At 38.2% G+C, this 19,058-nt stretch overlaps 1 protein-coding gene across 1 annotated transcript in view; it reads left to right on the forward strand.

The window, feature by feature from the left end:
* LOC132553128 (uncharacterized) overlaps positions 1-19,058 on the forward strand; it is a 96,589-nt gene that overhangs the window by 18,498 nt on the left and 59,033 nt on the right. Inside the window, exon 2 of the mRNA XM_060217340.1 lies at positions 18,496-18,615. Coding sequence (XP_060073323.1) covers positions 18,496-18,615 — 120 coding nt within the window. The remainder of the gene's footprint in view (positions 1-18,495; positions 18,616-19,058) is intronic.

Below are 19,058 nucleotides of genomic sequence, written 5' to 3' on the forward strand. Positions count from 1 at the left end.
ATAGCATTGATTTTACAAATATCATCACTGATACCTCTAGGAAACACCTGACACAGAAGTCAACTTTGAGGGATTGGCACTGTACAAACACTTTTTATTTCCTACCAACTCGGCTATGGAGAATTTCTCATCACTAGGTATAGTGTGACTTTGTTGAGCTTTATTGGTGTGATCCCTAGCATTGAACATAAATTGTCCCCCGTGGCTTCTGTCTGTCCCACAGTCTCTGTTGTAGAGACAAACAGGGGGTCTGTTGTATATCTAGGTCACACCTACCCACATATGCTTCACTTGATGGCATTTCTACATTATTGATAAACTGTCAATGCTTTTACAAAGTATACACTGTAATAGCTGTCAGGGGCTCACCCACCCATGAGCCTTGAACCAACAACACTACAAATATGTCTAAATCAATAGTTTTAAAAGTTGTCAATAATTTATGATTGTATGTGCTTCATCTTTTCAACAGATTTTTAATCTTTAAACACTCTAGCAATGATTTTGAAAATCTACAGCATATTCCATAGTGGTGTTAATGTTTGACTATCAGACTTGTACTGACCTGGTCTCATCAGATAGGATAATGTCATGTCTCTTTGTGAATGACTGATCACTGTAGGTCATAGATCAGTGGAGCGTAAACATTTTATAAATATCCTAAATCTTTTTTATAATTATCAATGGTTAATTGGATTAATAATGAATATGAAGACAAAAATAATAGTATTACAAATTTGAGGAAAAAAAATAGCAATATAATGGCACCCAGGCTGACCAGGTAACATTCAGAATATAGTGAGTGTTGAAAATAAAATTCATGAGGCTATAACAGAAAGAGTTCGGAATGTACAGATTTTTTTTTAAATTTTGGAGGTCATTTCTTAGGCCAGATGACCAGTTCTACCCCATCCAGAAATCTGGCCTTGCATCATCTCCGGTAATACACTGTTTTGTTGTATTTGTTGTATTATATTACGCTATAAAATCACTTTTTTTGTCGGACTCAAGTTTCGTGGTCTTCCAAATATGTCCATTTTAGTCAGCGCTTGATTTTGTGGATAAATCTTGCTCATAAAATCTGTAAATTGGCCAGTACAATAATCTGTAGCCAATTCTATCAGTTTATCAATTTATGGACATATAAATTTGTAAATTTAAGGTAACCACAAATTGATTAAAAAATAAATGCCTCACCAAAAGTAGACAATTTTACAGTATCTATACAAGGTTTTGTGCTCCTTGTAAGATAAAGCTGCACAAGGTGTATAAAGAGCCTTAAAGGTACACAAACCTAAACAAAGTCTATACTTAGAATTAAATGCTGATGTAATTACAGACAGTGCAGAGAAAACAACAACAGTGTGAAATAACATGTAAACAAATTTATCTGTCTACCTATTGTACCAGGTAATACATTTTATTGACTTAAGTATGTACTATAAGTGGAAATCCCTGTGTGACAGCTCATTTCACAACATCCTGTCTGTCCTCCTCTAAAACACTATTGTTGTTAAGTTTATGGCTGCATGTTAACGCAGCCAGCGAACCAAGTAGTTAAATATATACATGATAATACCTACAAAATGTGAAGTTGTTTATAGAAAGTAATTGGTAAAGTCATTTTCAAATCTGTGACAGTGAATAAAAGGAGTGTCAGGTTGGGGAATATTCATAACAAGATGACTTCTGTGGAAAGTTTTTCAGAGATTCTCAGTACAGAAAAAAGACATTAGATCAGAAATCTCACTTTCTGGAGACAGAGATCCTAAGTTATCTGGGTTTTTTTCTTTGTTTCGTTTTTTTTTTTTACACAAATCATTCAGCAATTTTTTTCTATTCTATTCTTAGAAGTGTACAGAAATGGTGTTATTGTAAAACATAAAAGAAATATTCAGAGAAAACCAACATGGTCAAACAGGGTGTCCTACCATTATAGCTCCATCTGATCAAGAAACCCTAGTCATCTAGGTAACAGGCGAGTACACTATCCACTGCTACATTGTACAGACCATAAATGATCTTCTGTCAGAGGTCTTCTGTGGAGGGTATTTAGATCTATCACACAGAGGAGTGACATCTCCTGTGGAGGGTATTTTGATATGTCACACAGAGGAGTGACATCTCCTGTGGCGGGTATTTAGATCTGTCACACTGAGGAGTGACATCTCCTGTGGAGGGTATTTAGATATGTCACACTGTGGAATGACATCTCCTTTGATGGGTATTTAGACCTGTGGAGTGACATCTCCTGTGGAGGGTATTTTGATATGTCACACAGAGGAATGACATTTCCTTTGATGGGTATTTAGACCTGTGGAGTGACATCTCCTGTGGAGGGTATTTTGATATGTCACACTGAGGAATGACATTTCCTTTGATGGGTATTTAGATCTGTCACGCTGAGGAGTGACATCTCCTGTGGAGGGTATTTTGATATGTCACACTGTGGAGAAATAGTTCCTATGGAGGGTATTTGGATATGTCACACAGAGGAGTGACATCTCCTGTGGAGGGTATTTTGATATGTCACACTGAGGAGTGACATCTCCTGTGGAGGGTATTTTGATATGTCACACTGTGGAGTGACATCTCCTGTGGAGGGTATTTTGATATTTCACACTGTTGAGAAATAGCTCCTATGGAGGGTATTTGGATATGTCACACAGAGGAATGACATCTCCTGTGGAGGGTATTTGGATATGTCACACAGAGGAATGACATCTCCTGTGGCGGGTATTTTGATATGTCACACTGAGGAATGACATCTCCTGTGGAGGGTATTTTGATATGTTACACAGAGGAGTGACATCTCTTGTGGAGGGTATTTTGATATGTCACACAGAGGAGTGACATCTCCTGTGGAGGGTATTTTGATATGTCTCACAGAGGAGTGACATCTCCTGTGGAGGGTATTTTGATATGTCACACAGAGGAGTGACATCTCCTGTGGAGGGTATTTTGATATGTCACACAGAGGAGTGACATCTCCTGTGGAGGGTATTTGGATATGTCACACAGAGGAGTGACATCTCCTGTGGAGGGTATTTTGATATGTCACACTGAGGAGTGACATCTCCTGTGGAGGGTATTTTGATATGTCACACAGAGGAGTGACATCTCCTGTGGAGGGTATTTTGATATGTCACACAGAGGAGTGACATCTCCTGTGAAGGGTATTTAGATCTGTCACACAGAGGAGTGACATCTCCTGTGGAGGGTATTTTGATATGTCACACAGAGGAGTGACATCTCCTGTGGAGGGTATTTTGATATGTCACACAGAGGAGTGACATCTCCTGTGAAGGGTATTTAGATCTGTCACACAGAGGAGTGACATCTCCTATGGAGGGTATTTTGATATGTCACACAGAGGAGTGACATCTCCTGTGGCGGGTATTTAGATCTGTCACACTGAGGAGTGACATCTCCTGTGGAGGGTATTTTGATATGTCACACTGTGGAGAAATATCTCCTATGGAGGGTATTTAGATCTGTCACACTGAGGAGTGACATCTCCTGTGGAGGGTATTTTGATATGTCACACTGTGGAGAAATAGCTCCTATGGAGGGTATTTTGATATGTCACACTGTGGAGAAATAGCTCCTATGGAGGGTATTTTGATATGTCACACTGTGGAGAAATAGCTCCTATGGAGGGTATTTTGATATGTCACACTGTGGAGAAATAGCTCCTATGGAGAGTATTTTAATATGTCACACTGTGGAGAAATAGCTCCTATGGAGGGCATTATCTTATCTCATTGAGGACAGATCCTTCTGGTGTTGGCATACAAGTTGAGATAGCTTTAAGGCAGGCTTTGGTTTCTTGTCACCTGACTTGAAATTAAGTTTCAAGAATAGAATTCTTTTTTCATAATTTTAATTCTTATGTTCGACTTAAAGAGCTATAGATAGACTGTTAATTACATCAGTTTATCAATTTATTGATTTATTTATTGGTTTAAATATGTACAATTCTGTATCATTTCTTGTAGGTGACAATTATTAAGCTTTATCATTAGAATAAAAATAAATTATATAATAATCATGTTCAATTTAAACAGGTTGCTATGAATGAAAAACTGCTCTATAGGTGTTGTATTATGTTTTAAAAAGGCTGAGAATGTTTAAAATTACTGTCTAAAGCCAAAGAATCCAAGACTATAGATTGTTATGGAGTCCTGTAAGAGTTATATTTCCTAGTTCAGCAAGTGGCAGGAGAAGGGGGCATAACTGTGTCAGCTTTGTTGTGTTAGCCACATTAAAAGTTGTGTCCCTTGTACTGGTGTAATAAAGCTAGATATACCACATATACTCCTGACAGGCGTTACATAGTTTAGTAGGAAACATACTGTACAAAGAGAAAGTTCCTTCCTATCATTGAATTATTGTCGACTACATAAATACTTTATAAGTACAGTTTTGAGATATATAGGTGAAAATTTGATAACATACTCACACTGTATCTAATAATTAGGTATCCGTGTCAATACAGAAACTCTGACAGTCAAGCTTGATTACAGGATTAAAAAAGTAACAGCTCCTGTTTAATATTAGCAGTGATTCAGTACAAGGCACAGACCTTCAATACTGCAGATGGTCACCATTACACCGCAAATATCAAAATCTAAACCCTGGTACATTCATAAAACGTACACCATGAATACAATAGGAATGCTAATAAAATTTTAGTGAGCATACCCCTATTGTAACTGCATCAATGGTAACATACCCCTATTGTAACTGCATCAATGGTAACATACCCCTATTGTAACTGCATCAATGGTAACATACCCCTATTGTAACTATATCAATGGTAACATACCCCTATTGTAACTACATCAATGGTAACATACCCCTATTGTAACTACATCAATGGTAACATACCCACATCTTGTAACTACATCAATGGTAACATACCCACATCTTGTAACTACATCAATGGTAACATACCCACATCTTGTAACTACATCAATGGTAACATACCCCTATTGTAACTGCATCAATGGTAACATACCCCTATTGTAACTACATCAATGGTAACATACCCCTATTGTAACTACATCAATGGTAACATACCCACATCTTGTAACTACATCAATGGTAACATACCCACATCTTGTAACTACATCAATGGTAACATACCCCTATTGTAACTGCATCAGTGGTAACATACCCCTATTGTAACTATATCAATGGTAACATACCCCTATTGTAACTACATCAATGGTAACATACCCCTATTGTAACTACATCAATGGTAATATACCCCTATTGTAACTACATCAATGGTAGCATACCCCTATTGTAACTACATCAATGGTAATATACCCACATCTTGTAACTACATCAATGGTAACATACCCCTATTGTAACTACATCAATGGTAACATACCCCTATTGTAACTACATCAATGGTAGCATACCCCTATTGTAACTACATCAATTGTAACATACCCCTATTGTAACTACATCAATGGTAACATACCCACATCTTGTAACTACATCAATGGTAACATACCCACATCTTGTAACTACATCAATGGTAACATACCCACATCTTGTATCTACATCAATGGTAGCTTACGCACATCTTGTAACTACATCAATGGTAACATACCCCTATTGTAACTACATCAATGGTAACATACTCCTATTGTAACTACATCAATGGTAACATACCCCTATTGTAACTACATCATTGTTAACATACCGCTATTGTAACTACATCAATGGTAACATACCCCTATTGTAACTACATCAATGGTAACATACCCCTATTGTAACTACATCAATGGTAACATACCCACATCTTGTAACTACATCAATGGTAACATACCCACATCTTGTATCTACATCAATGGTAACATACCCGCTTCTTGTATCTACATCAATGGTAGCATACCCACATCTTATAACTACACCAATGGTAACATACCCACATCTTGTTACTACACTAATGGTAGCATACCCACATCTTATAACTACACAAATGGTAACATACCCACATCTTGTAACTACATCAATGGTAACATACCCACATCTTGTAACTACATCAATGGTAACATACCCACATCTTGTAACTACATCAATGGTAACATACCCCTATTGTAACTGCATCAATGGTAACATACCCCTATTGTAACTACATCAATGGTAACATACCCCTATTGTAACTACATCAATGGTAACATACCCACATCTTGTAACTACATCAATGGTAACATACCCACATCTTGTAACTACATCAATGGTAACATACCCACATCTTGTAACTACATCAATGGTAACATACCCACATCTTGTATCTACATCAATGGTAGCATACGCACATCTTGTAACTACATCAATGGTAACATACCCCTATTGTAACTACATCAATGGTAACATACTCCTATTGTAACTACATCAATGGTAACATACCCCTATTGTAACTACATCATTGTTAACATACCGCTATTGTAACTACATCAATGGTAACATACCCCTATTGTAACTACATCAATGGTAACATACCCCTATTGTAACTACATCAATGGTAACATACCCACATCTTGTAACTACATCAATGGTAACATACCCACATCTTGTATCTACATCAATGGTAACATACCCGCTTCTTGTATCTACATCAATGGTAGCATACCCACATCTTATAACTACACCAATGGTAACATACCCACATCTTGTTACTACACTAATGGTAGCATACCCACATCTTATAACTACACAAATGGTAACATACCCACATCTTGTAACTACATCAATGGTAACATACCCACATCTTGTAACTACATCAATGGTAACATACCCACATCTTGTAACTACATCAGTGGTAACATACCCACATCTTGTAACTACATCATTGGTAACATACCCACATCTTGTAACTACATCAATGGTAACATGCCCACATATTGTTACTACACCAATGGTAGCATACCCACATCTTGTTACTACACCAATGGTAACATACCCACATCTTGTTACTACACCAACGGTAACATACTCAATGATTGTGAAAGGAGACATTACCTTTACAGGCTGTCTATATATTTGTGTTATTATAAAGTTATACAATAATTCATGATATATTGATCAATTAGATAAAGCTTCACATTACCTGGTCTTGTGTCATCACCATCTTCTACCAGAATAAGTCGTTGTGTCCACTGACCACTGGTCTTGCATTGGTCAGAATATATGTACCTAAATACTGGGCACTAGTTAATTATGGAAATTTGATGTCCAGATATAGTGGATTTCCATATGAATCAGTCTTGTGTCATGAGTCTCCTTGATGTATCTTTGTACGGTGATATCTGTTACAGTAGTGATGTATCCATCCTTAAAGTACAGTGTTTTTAGTGAATTCCATCTGTTATCAATGGGAATCACACCTGTATCTGTATCTACAGTACCTACACAGTGATAGTATACAGGTGGTAGTAGCTGTCACAGCACCACGGGTGGTACCATGACCTCCTCAGAGACTGCACAGAACCAGCTCTGTGTGTTAGTGTGTGGAGTAGCAGACTGTAGTGAGTGGCTGGCCTTGTACCACAGTGATGGTATACCACCGAACACCGAACAACGCGCGTGGGAGATCCTCAGTACAGGAAACAAGTCTGTAGGGACCAGGGAGGCTCCTCCAGTATGGATGTTCAGTCAAATTATCAGTTTTTGAAAATTCCTCTTTGAAAGTTGTGTAGTAAGTTTTCGATGGGGAATGCTAGTTCTAGGACATTAGGGACATGTGCCTGTATCTCTCCTAGTAAACGGAAAGCTCACCCAAAACACTATCAGATTGACAAATTCAGGTAAGCTTTCTCTTCGTATACCATTTCCTTGGCACAAGGTAAGCTTACTCTATAGACCAATTCAGGTAAATTTACTCTACAATTCAGCTAGACAAATTAAAGTAAATTTACTCTACAAATTCAGGTAAACAAATTCAGGTAAATTTACTCTACAATTCAGCTAGACAAATTAAAGTAAATTTACTCTACAAATTCAGGTAAACAAATTCAGGTAAATTTACTCTACAAATTCAGGTAAACAAATTCAGGTAAATTTACTTGACAGACAAATTCAGGTAAACAAATTCAGGTAAATTTACTTTACAGACAAATTCAAGTAAACAAATTCAGGTAAATAAAATCAGGTAAGTTTATGCTATAGAAAATTCTGTTAAATTTGATCTGCATACAAATTTAGGTAAACTTTTCACTTTTGTGTGGGGTAAGACTGTAGCCTACCAGTTCTTAAGTATATTCACCTGTGTGTGGGGTTAGACTGCAGCCTACCAGCCCCTAGTTATTGTCACCTTTGTGTGGGGTTAGACTGTAGCCTACCAGCCCCTAAGTATATTCACCTTTGTGTGGGGTTATACTGTAGCCTACCAGCCCCTAAGTATATTTACCTGTGTGTGGGGTTAGACTGCAGCCTACCAGCCCCTAGTTATAGTCACCTGTGTGTGGGGTTAGGCTGCAGCCTACCAGCCCCTAAGTATATTCTCCTGTGTGTGGTGTTAGACTGCAGCCTACCAGCCCCTAGTTATAGTCACTTGTGTGTGGGGTTAGACTGCAGCCTACCAGCCCCTAAGTATATTCACCTGTTTGTGGGGTTAGACTGCAGCCTACCAGAGATTAGTTATAGTCACCTGTGTGTGGTGTTAGACTGCAGCCTACCAGCCCCTGGTTATAGTCACCTGTGTATGGTGTTAGACTGCAGCCTACCAGCCCCTAAGTATATTCACCTGTTTGTGGGGTTAGACTGCAGCCTACCAGCCCCTAAGTATATTTGCCTGTGTGTGGTGTTAGACTGCAGCCTACCAGCCCCTAAGTATATTCTCCTGTGTGTGGGGTTAGGCTGCAGCCTTCCAGCCCCTAAGTATATTCTCCTGTGTGTTGTGTTAGACTGCAGCCTACCAGCCCCTAAGTATATTCTCCTGTGTGTGGTGTTAGACTGTAGCCTACCAGCCCCTAAGTATATTCTCCTGTGTGTGGGGTTAGGCTGCAGCCTACCAGCCCCTAAGTATATTCTCCTGTGTGTGGGGTTAGGCTGCAGCCTACCAGCCCCTAAGTATATTCTCCTGTGTGTGGGGTTAGACTGTAGCCTACCAGCCCCTAGTTATAGTCACCTGTGTGTGGGGTTAGACTGCAGCCTACCAGCCCCTGGTTATAGTCACCTGTGTGTGGTGTTAGACTGCAGCCTACCAGCCCCTGGTTATAGTCACCTGTGTGTGGTGTTAGACTGCAGCCTACCAGCCCCTGGTTATAGTCACCTGTGTGTGGTGTTAGACTGCAGCCTACCAGCCCCTAAGTATATTCTCCTGTGTGTGGTGTTAGACTGTAGCCTACCAGCCCCTGGTTATAGTCACCTGTGTGTGGGGTTAGACTGCAGCCTACCAGCCCCTAAGTATATTCTCCTGTGTGTGGTGTTAGACTGTAGCCTACCAGCCCCTGGTTATAGTCACCTGTGTGTGGTGTTAGACTGCAGCCTACCAGCCCCTAAGTATATTCTCCTGTGTGTGGTGTTAGACTGCAGCCTACCAGCCCCTAAGTATATTCTCCTGTGTGTGGTGTTAGACTGCAGCCTACCAGCCCCTAAGTATATTCTCCTGTGTGTGGTGTTAGACTGCAGCCTACCAGCCCCTAAGTATATTTGCCTGTGTGTGGTGTTAGACTGTAGCCGACCAGCCCCTAAGTATATTCTCCTGTGTGTGGTGTTAGACTGTAGCCTACCAGCCTCTAAGTATATTTGCCTGTGTGTGGTGTTAGACTGCAGCCTACCAGCCCCTAAGTATATTTGCCTGTGTGTGGTGTTAGACTGCAGCCTACCAGCCCCTAAGTATATTTGCCTGTGTGTGGTGTTAGACTGTAGCCTACCAGTCCCTAAGTATATTTGCCTGTGTGTGGTGTTAGACTGCAGCCTACCAGCCCCTAAGTATATTTGCCTGTGTGTGGTGTTAGACTGCAGCCTACCAGCCCCTAAGTATATTTACCTGTGTGTGGTGTTAGACTGTAGCCTACCAGCCCCTAGTTATAGATACTTGAATCTAGAATTTAACATATAGAAATAAAAATTTCAATGTTTTGTGTATTCATTTCCAGTTTTTAGAGAAGGTCCAGCTAGTGCAGGGAAGGGTAATTTCTCTGTGTGAGGTATAGTGTGAAGTTTGCTGGATGGGGATTATGTGTGGTATGATTAGTACACTTCAGGGTAAGCTGCTCCATGTTTTAGAAGAGCCCATCAGCTTTAATAAATATCATACCTGGTTTAGCTACAGCTGCTGTGCTGTATGATATACCAACTTATAAATTGATAAGACAATTTTTACACAAGTCTGACTACTATATGAAGATCTCCAGGCAGATACCCACGGAATAGAGGTCGGTTTCTCATCTGTGCTGGATGTCTTAATGCTTGATACAGATTCTGAGACAGAAAAAAATATCAGTACAATTCATTTATAGTTTGAAGTAAAACCTGGCTTGTATTGATATTTCTGTACCATGTGGAATACTTTATACCAGTAAGCATTTAACTCTTTAACTTTTTTTACTCTTTAAATCATATTGCTTATTTTTACTCAGGGTTGGATTTAAGCCCTGAAATATATCTTAATTGTATAATTTTGTTTTAATGTCAATTTTGAGCTGACTTGATATATTCCCAGTCAGTAATAGTAATAGTAAAATATAAAAGAAAATAAACTAAAGTTTCTCTGTAATACAGTAGCTGAATGTGAGACCATTAAACTGTACCAAAACTTTCTCTGTAATACAGTAGCTGAATGTGAGACCATTAAACTGTACCAAAACTTTCTCTGTAATACAGTAGATGAATGGGAGGCCATTAAACTGTACCAAAACTTTCTCTGTAATACAGTAGCTGAATGTGAGACCATTAAACTGTACCAAAACTTTCTCTGTAATACAGTAGATGAATGGGAGGCCATTAAACTGTACCAAAACTTTCTCTGTAATACAGTAGCTGAATGTGAGACCATTAAACTGTACCAAAACTTTCTCTGTAATACAGTAGATGAATGGGAGGCCATTTAACTGTACCAAAGTTTCTCTGTAATACAGTAGATGAATGGGAGGCCATTTAATTGTACCAAAGTTTCTCTGTAATACAGTAGATGAATGGGAGGCCATTTAATTGTACCAAAGTTTCTCTGTAATACAGTAGCTGAATGTGAGACCATTAAACTGTACCAAAACTTTCTCTGTAATACAGTAGATGAATGGGAGGCCATTTAATTGTACCAAAGTTTCTCTGTAATACAGTAGATGAATGGGAGGCCATTAAACTGTACCAAAACTTTCTCTGTAATACAGTAGCTGAATGTGAGACCATTAAACTGTACCAAAACTTTCTCTGTAATACAGTAGATGAATGGGAGGCCATTTAATTGTACCAAAGTTTCTCTGTAATACAGTAGATGAATGGGAGGTACCAAAGTTTCTCTGTAATACAGTAGCTGAATGTGAGACCATTAAACTGTACCAAAACTTTCTCTGTAATACAGTAGCTGAATGTGAGACCATTAAACTGTACCAAAACTTTCTCTGTAATACAGTAGCTGAATGTGAGACCATTAAACTGTACCAAAACTTTCTCTGTAATACAGTAGATGAATGGGAGGCCATTTAACTGTACCAAACTTTCTCTGTAATACAGTAGCTGAATGTGAGACCATTAAACTGTATCAAAAGTTTCTCTGTAATACAGTAGCTGAATGGGAGACCATTAAACTGTACCAAAAGTTTCTCTGTAATACAGTAGCTGAATGTGAGACCATTAAACTGTGCCAAATTTTCCCTGTATTACAGTAGCTGAATATGAAAATATTAAACTTGTGTTACAGTACCAGTAGTTGAATGTGATGAAGTTAAAATATCGCAAAGTTTCCTTGTATTACAGTACCGATAGGTGAATGTGATGAAGTTAAACTGTAGCAAAGTTTCCTTGTGTAACAGTACTGGTAGGTGAAAGTGATGAAGTTAAAATGTAACAAATTTCCTTGTGTAACAGTACTGGTAGGTGAAAGTGATGAAGTTAAAATGTAACAAATTTCCTTGTGTAACTGTACTGGTAGGTGAAAGTGATGAAGTTAAAATGTAACAAATTTCCTTGTGTAACAGTACTGGTAGGTGAAAGTGATGAAGTTAAAATGTAACAAATTTCCTTGTGTAACAGTACTGGTAGGTGAAAGTGATGAAGTTAAAATGTAACAAATTTCCTTGTGTAACAGTACTGGTAGGTGAAAGTGATGAAGTTAAAATGTAACAAATTTCCTTGTGTAACAGTACTGGTAGGTGAAAGTGATGAAGTTAAAATGTAACAAATTTCCTTGTGTAACTGTACTGGTAGGTGAAAGTGATGAAGTTAAAATGTAACAAATTTCCTTGTGTAACTGTACTGGTAGGTGAAAGTGATGAAGTTAAACTGTAGCAAAAGTCACAGTAACTAGAGGGTATGTTCACTCATATCTGTATGTTTTTTTCTTCAGGCTTTTGTTTAGACAGAGTCTTTCATAAAGAAAAAATCAAACATACAGATTAACTAGTAAAAAGAGCATGACTGGCTGTAGAACTGCTGTACTAACTGTGTTGATGACAACATGCCACCACTGATATAGATAAATCATCCAGACTGGTAAAGCAAGACAAATTGTACATGACTTGAAACTAATGAAAACACACTGGCTTCCAGTAACCCTAGAACTCCTTACAGGCACTATTACAAAGCAAGAGAATTTCAAATGTAAATGGCAAATTTTCCAAAACACAATGAAAAATCAATGGGTCATTCCTTGTATAACCTTATCCAACTTTACAAGCTTCTAGATGTTATTTGGCCCTTTGTCTGATGAGAAATGTAGAATATCAAAGTAAAAATGCTGGTAGAAGACAGAACAATATATTAATATTTATCATGCAGATCCTATAAACAATTTTCCTGAGATGTATATCAGTTCTTCTAGTGTGAACTGATGTAGCTATCACTGGATTGGGACGTCTGTTATAACATGTAGCTATCACTGGGTTGGGACGTCTGTTATAACATGTAGCTATCACTGGGTTGGGACGTCTATTATAACATGTAGCTATCACTGGATTGGGACGTCTATTGTAACATGTAGCTATCACTGGGTTGGGACGTCTATTGTAACATGTAGCTATCACTGGGTTGGGACGTCTATTGTAACATGTAGCTATCACTGGGTTGGGACGTCTATTGTAACATGTAGCTATCACTGGGTTGGGACGTCTATTGTAACATGTAGCTATCACTGGGTTGGGACGTCTATTGTAACATGTAGCTATCACTGGGTTGGGACATCTATTATAACATGTAGCTATCACTGGATTGGGACGTCTGTTATAACATGTAGCTATCACTGGGTTGGGACGTCTGTTATAACATGTAGCTATCACTGAGTTGGGACGTCTGTTATACTATGTAGTTATCACTGGATTGGGACGTCTGTTATAACATGTAGCTATCACTGGGTTGGGACGTCTATTATAACATGTAGCTATCACTGGGCTGGGACGTCTATTATAACATGTAGCTATCACTGGGCTGGGACGTCTATTATAACATGTAGCTATCACTGGGTTGGGACGTCTATTATAACATGTAGCTATCACTGGGTTGGGACGTCTGTTATAACATGTAGCTATCACTGGGTTGGGACGTCTGTTATAACATGTAGCTATCACTGGGTTGGGACGTCTGTTATAACATGTAGCTATCACTGGGTTGGGACGTCTGTTATAACATGTAGCTATCACTGGGTTGGGACGTCTGTTATAACATGTAGCTATCACTGGGTTGGGACGTCTATTATAACATGTAGCTATTACTGGGTTGGGACGTCTATTATAACATGTAGCTATCACTGGGTTGGGACGTCTGTTATAACATGTAGCTATCACTGGGTTGGGACGTCTATTATAACATGTAGCTATTACTGGGTTGGGACGTCTATTATAACATGTAGCTATCACTGGGTTGGGACGTCTGTTATAACATGTAGCTATCACTGGGTTGGGACGTCTATTATAACATGTAGCTATTACTGGGTTGGGACGTCTATTATAACATGTAGCTATCACTGGGTTTGGATGGCTTTAGCTATCTGTTGATATTTTTTCCAGTGGAGAATTGTCTGAGGTCTTGTTCCAGAGACAAGCGTTGTGCACTTAAATTTGTGTATTGCTGTAAATCAGTTGAAAACATTGCTGTTGACTCCACCAATCAAAGCTGGTCGTTTTGAGATCGACTTGGTAACACAGTACGGTTGATATGTGTTCTATCCTAGCCACTAGGTCTCCAGTATCCGCTTTACAATTGGGTCCACAGAGATGTTTTGAAAGAAAAGCCACAAATTGATTTCTTGTCATAGAGTAAAGATTTCCTATCAGCCTCCTTCAGAGATATCACTGAAGGAGAAGTCCAATGCTGTGATACTAGGTTTCTAAAACATGTCCCCGAGGGGCGTGCTAAGTGAGGTTAACATGTTACTGTGACAGCTTGAGATACACTCCAATGTGAATGAATGTCACTGGAGTATATAGGTGAGTTAGATAAAAACAAGATACTTTACAAATCTTGTTCAAACTTTAGTAAACAGTTTTTTTTCAAGTCCACCATCTGATTTAGAGCAACATCATCAGAATTGGTGGACTATTCAGATTGACTTTTGGTGTGGTGTTCATTTGTCTGTGTCCATTCGTGAAGAATTCTTGTTAACATTATTTCTTGAGATGTACATGATGGATCTTTCTCAGATTTCATACATATGTACCCCTCGGTCTCTTATTCTGTCATGTTGATTGATGGATTAGAAGAACAAAATGACTGGCAGGCAGCCATCTTGGTTTTCAGTGATGAAAGTTTGTTATCGCTATTTCTTGTGAAGTACTTGATAAATTTTTCTCAATTTTTTTTATGAAGAATTTTTACCATTAAGAGGAATATTCAAATTTTATATTTATGTAGAGTTAAGAATGAAGAGAGAGTAAAGAAGAGAAATGGAAAGTACAAAGAAAAGCCAAAGAAAAGTGGGTGCCAGGATCCCTCTGGGATCTCACGTTTATAAATATGTATGCCCCAATTCCTTGGGACGAGAATCTGGGTTGCTTACTTTTGAGGTAATATGTGTTCTGTAAGTCTTTAAGGAGGTATAATGTATTACTTAAGATTTTGTGTCATCTTGCCCACAAGATTTTGTGTCATCCTACCCACAAAATTTTGTGTCATCTTGCCCACATGATTTGGTGTCATCCTGCCCACAAGATTTGGTGTCATCCTGCCCACAAGATTTTGCGTCATCTTGCCTACTTGATTTGGTGTCATCCTGCCCACAAGATTTTGTGTCATCTTGCCCACATGATTTGGTGTCATCTTGCTCACAAGATTTTGTGTCATCCTGCCCACATGATTTGGTGTTATCTTGCCCACAAGATTTTGTGTCATCCTGCCCACAAGATTTTGTGTCATCCTGCCCACATGATTTGGTTTTATCTTGCCCAGAAGATTTTGTGTCATCCTGCCCACATGATTTTGTGTCATCCTGCCCACAAGATTTTGTGTCATCCAGCCCGCAAGATTTGGTGTCATCCTGCCCACAAGATTTTGTGTCATCTTGCCCACTTGATTTGGTGTCATCCTGCCCACAAGATTTTGTGTCATCCTGCCCACAAGTTTTTGATCCTGCCCACAAGATTTTGTGTCATCCTGCTCACAAGATTTTGTGTTATCTTGCCCACAAGATTTTTTGCCATCCTGCCCACAAGATTTTGTGTCATCATGCCCACATGATTCGGTGTCATCTTGCCCACAAGATTTTGTGTCATCCTGCCCACATGATTTTGTGTCATCTTGTATGGGTAAGAGAGTTACAAGAGTATGTGACCTGTGAATAACCATCCTGACAGTAAAGGTCTACCAACAAGAACAGAGATAAACTTGGCACAAAGTGAACACTTCTAATGTTCTGTTAAAGGTCAGTGATGTTTTTATTATCACTCACCAATCAAAGTCTTGTTCTATTATATCAGAACATAGTAACATAAAGGTTAGTCATGAACAGGTTCAAGTGATTTGTGGTTAAGCTGGCTGTAGATGATGGGAAAGAAGTTAAAGATGTGATGATATGGTATGTTAGTGGAATACCTTCTACCGTAGACAATGCTGGGTGCAGTATACATGCTTCAGTGTTATATCTTTTGGTGGGTAGGTTGCTGGAGATCCATTACATTTAACAGAGGGTACCAGGATGCTGGAAAACTGCACTAAAAGTATAGATAAGGAGACAGGTAGTGTCTATGGCTCCACAAAGCTCATCTTTAGCAAGGCTCTTTGTAACAGAAAAAAAAGTCGGAGATCAGTAAACAGATACCATATGGTTTGGAGGAGTGCTCTCTCTCCTGTATGATTGGCATCAATAACCATTGTTTTATATCTTACACACATTCCAGATATTATTTCATAATCTTTGTGAATAAGAACAAAATGCTTTTTCAAATTACTATCTTGTGCTTATATTTGTTTCCTCTTATGAAGTGAGTTGGTTAAAAGTCCCAATACCGTGTTTTACTGAGATTGAGATGGCTAGACCAGCCTAACCAGACTGACAATCTGAACATCGCTGTTTGAGGAATTTTACTCGGAATTTCATAACGCCATTATCTCAACATCACAGGCGCAGTGTTCACATAAAAAATCATGTTAGTTTTACAATAACGACTAGCTTTAGACACTGATCTTAGATTCATTGACTTCATACAGGTGCTTGCTAATTAATAGGAACTTTACTGATTCTTCAAACACTCTGTTAACTTAGATTATATGGAGTATATGTGCAGTTGGCAGTGGTTTGTGGCCTAATTTTCGCCATCTGTATAACCTATAATGTGTTCATCGCTTGTCTACAAAGTTGATGCTTAACGTTCTTTTATCCTGATGTTTCATGCCACATGTATAAATCCAAATAATGTGTTTATTAAAATGATGTATTTTGATATGGGAGAGTATTGATAAGAGAACTGATTATGACAGACTGTGATGGTGTTTGTTATTAGAATACAGTGTTGACACAAGAATAATGTTCTATCAGTATTCAGTCAGAGTCCTAATTAAGGGCAATACTCGTGAACACAACTCGGTGTCTCTAGTTTGTGAATAAAATATTCTGACCAGCATCAACAACAAGGTCACAATCAGAATTCTGTACTGGTAAGGCCCAGAGAATATTGATGGCTCACCCAGAAACAATCAAAGACCATTGATGGCTGAATCTCAGCAACACACAAGGCAGTTCTACATGTTGGAGGAAATTGACAATCATTTCTATATCCATATTAATTGAGAAGTTTCTATACATTGTGTACAAGTTGTTTAGTGTTTCCCATTACTGGTCCATGATACAATACATACAAAATAAACATTAAGTGTATTGTTTTCAGCTTAGAGATGGCACAAGGGATTTTAGCCCCTAATCTAGAAAACATATACAAGACACTTGATGACACAAAATCAGATCCCTGAGGTATACATGGGTTTTAAAAAGAAGAAATATATTAATGCTGTGGGGCCAATCAGAACATGTGAAAGGATAGTTCCCTTGGTATGAAGGAGTTCTGAAATAAAGAAATAGTGTATTAAAACTAAGTGGTCTGTAGCAGCTCTTAGATATGGTAAACACTGCTTTTGAACTTCTACTTCTAAGTTTGGCAGTATTGAAAAATTCAATCAGAAGTTTTGTTTTCAGTATTTAGAGACCTTAATGTAAACCCTCTACTGACCAGTTAAAGGAAACAGACTGTGATGTAAAATTGAAAAACTACTTGTCACAATACTGTACATCAGCAGATTTTTTTACTCTGCAATTTTTGCAAAAATTCCTTAATAATGTACAATTGGAAATTTTCGTGCATTTCAATTTTTTTGTAATTTTGTGGAGTCAGAAAGTTTTCATATAAACCAGTGAAGATTCCAACATTAACTGGCGATATAACCAACCAGTCATACATGAGATATTTACATACTGACAAGTGTTAATCGATTATGGCAGTATTTCTGATTAGAAAATGTTCAGGTACATGTGTAACTCTATCAAGGAATCTAAATTAAAAAAAAAAACATGCAAATTTTGCAATTTTGATAATTTGCAATTTAGAAAGGGTTGCTAATTAATTCACAAAAATAAGATCACCAGAAAATATTCCTGATATACAGTATTTATTTATTTTATTTATTTATTCATTTATTTACCAAGAAGATGTTAGAGACACTGTTGATATACAGCTACATACCTACATTTTGTATATCTCAGAGTTTCTATTATGTAAACTAAAGCTCCTGTATAGAATGGAACTAGTTGACAAATCAGTAAAATGTTTATATTATTACCACATTTCATTTATTTACTGAACATGACTTTTATACAAATATTTTGATTTGTTGCAGCCATGGTAACCAGGTGTCATCATGGGTCCCGCCTCCCGACAACTGGGATCCTGGAGCTCTGGGACTTCCTTATGGCTGGGAATGTGCTATGGACAAAAACGACAAGCCATACTACATAAAGTAGGTTTTCTCTGGTCTGTCCTGTAGATCCATAAAGTAGGTCACGTTGTCTCTTTTTTAGCCCACCATCATCAGATGGTGGGGTATTCAAATCGCCCTGCATCCGTGGTCCGTCCGTCCGTACGTAAACAATTCTTGTTACCGCTATTTCTGGAAAAGTACTGGATGGATCTTTCTCAAATTTCATATGCAGGTTCCCCTTGGTCCCTAGTTGTGCATTGTACTTTTTTTGGATTGATTCAAATTCAAGATGGCCGACAGGTGGCCATCATGGATTTTGGAAGTAAAAGTTTGTTACCGCTATTTCTTGGAAAGTACTGGATGGATCGTTCTCAAATTTCATATACAGTTTCCCCTTGGTCCCTAGTTGTGCATTGTACCTTTTTTGGACTGATGCGAATTCAAGATGGCCGACAGGTGGCCATCTTGGATTTTGAGAGTAA

This window comes from Ylistrum balloti, unplaced genomic scaffold (genome assembly GCF_031769215.1).
Source record: "Ylistrum balloti isolate Yb309-2 unplaced genomic scaffold, AGI_CSIRO_Ybal_v1 Utg370298, whole genome shotgun sequence".
In the NCBI taxonomy this organism is placed as follows: domain Eukaryota; kingdom Metazoa; phylum Mollusca; class Bivalvia; order Pectinida; family Pectinidae; genus Ylistrum; species Ylistrum balloti.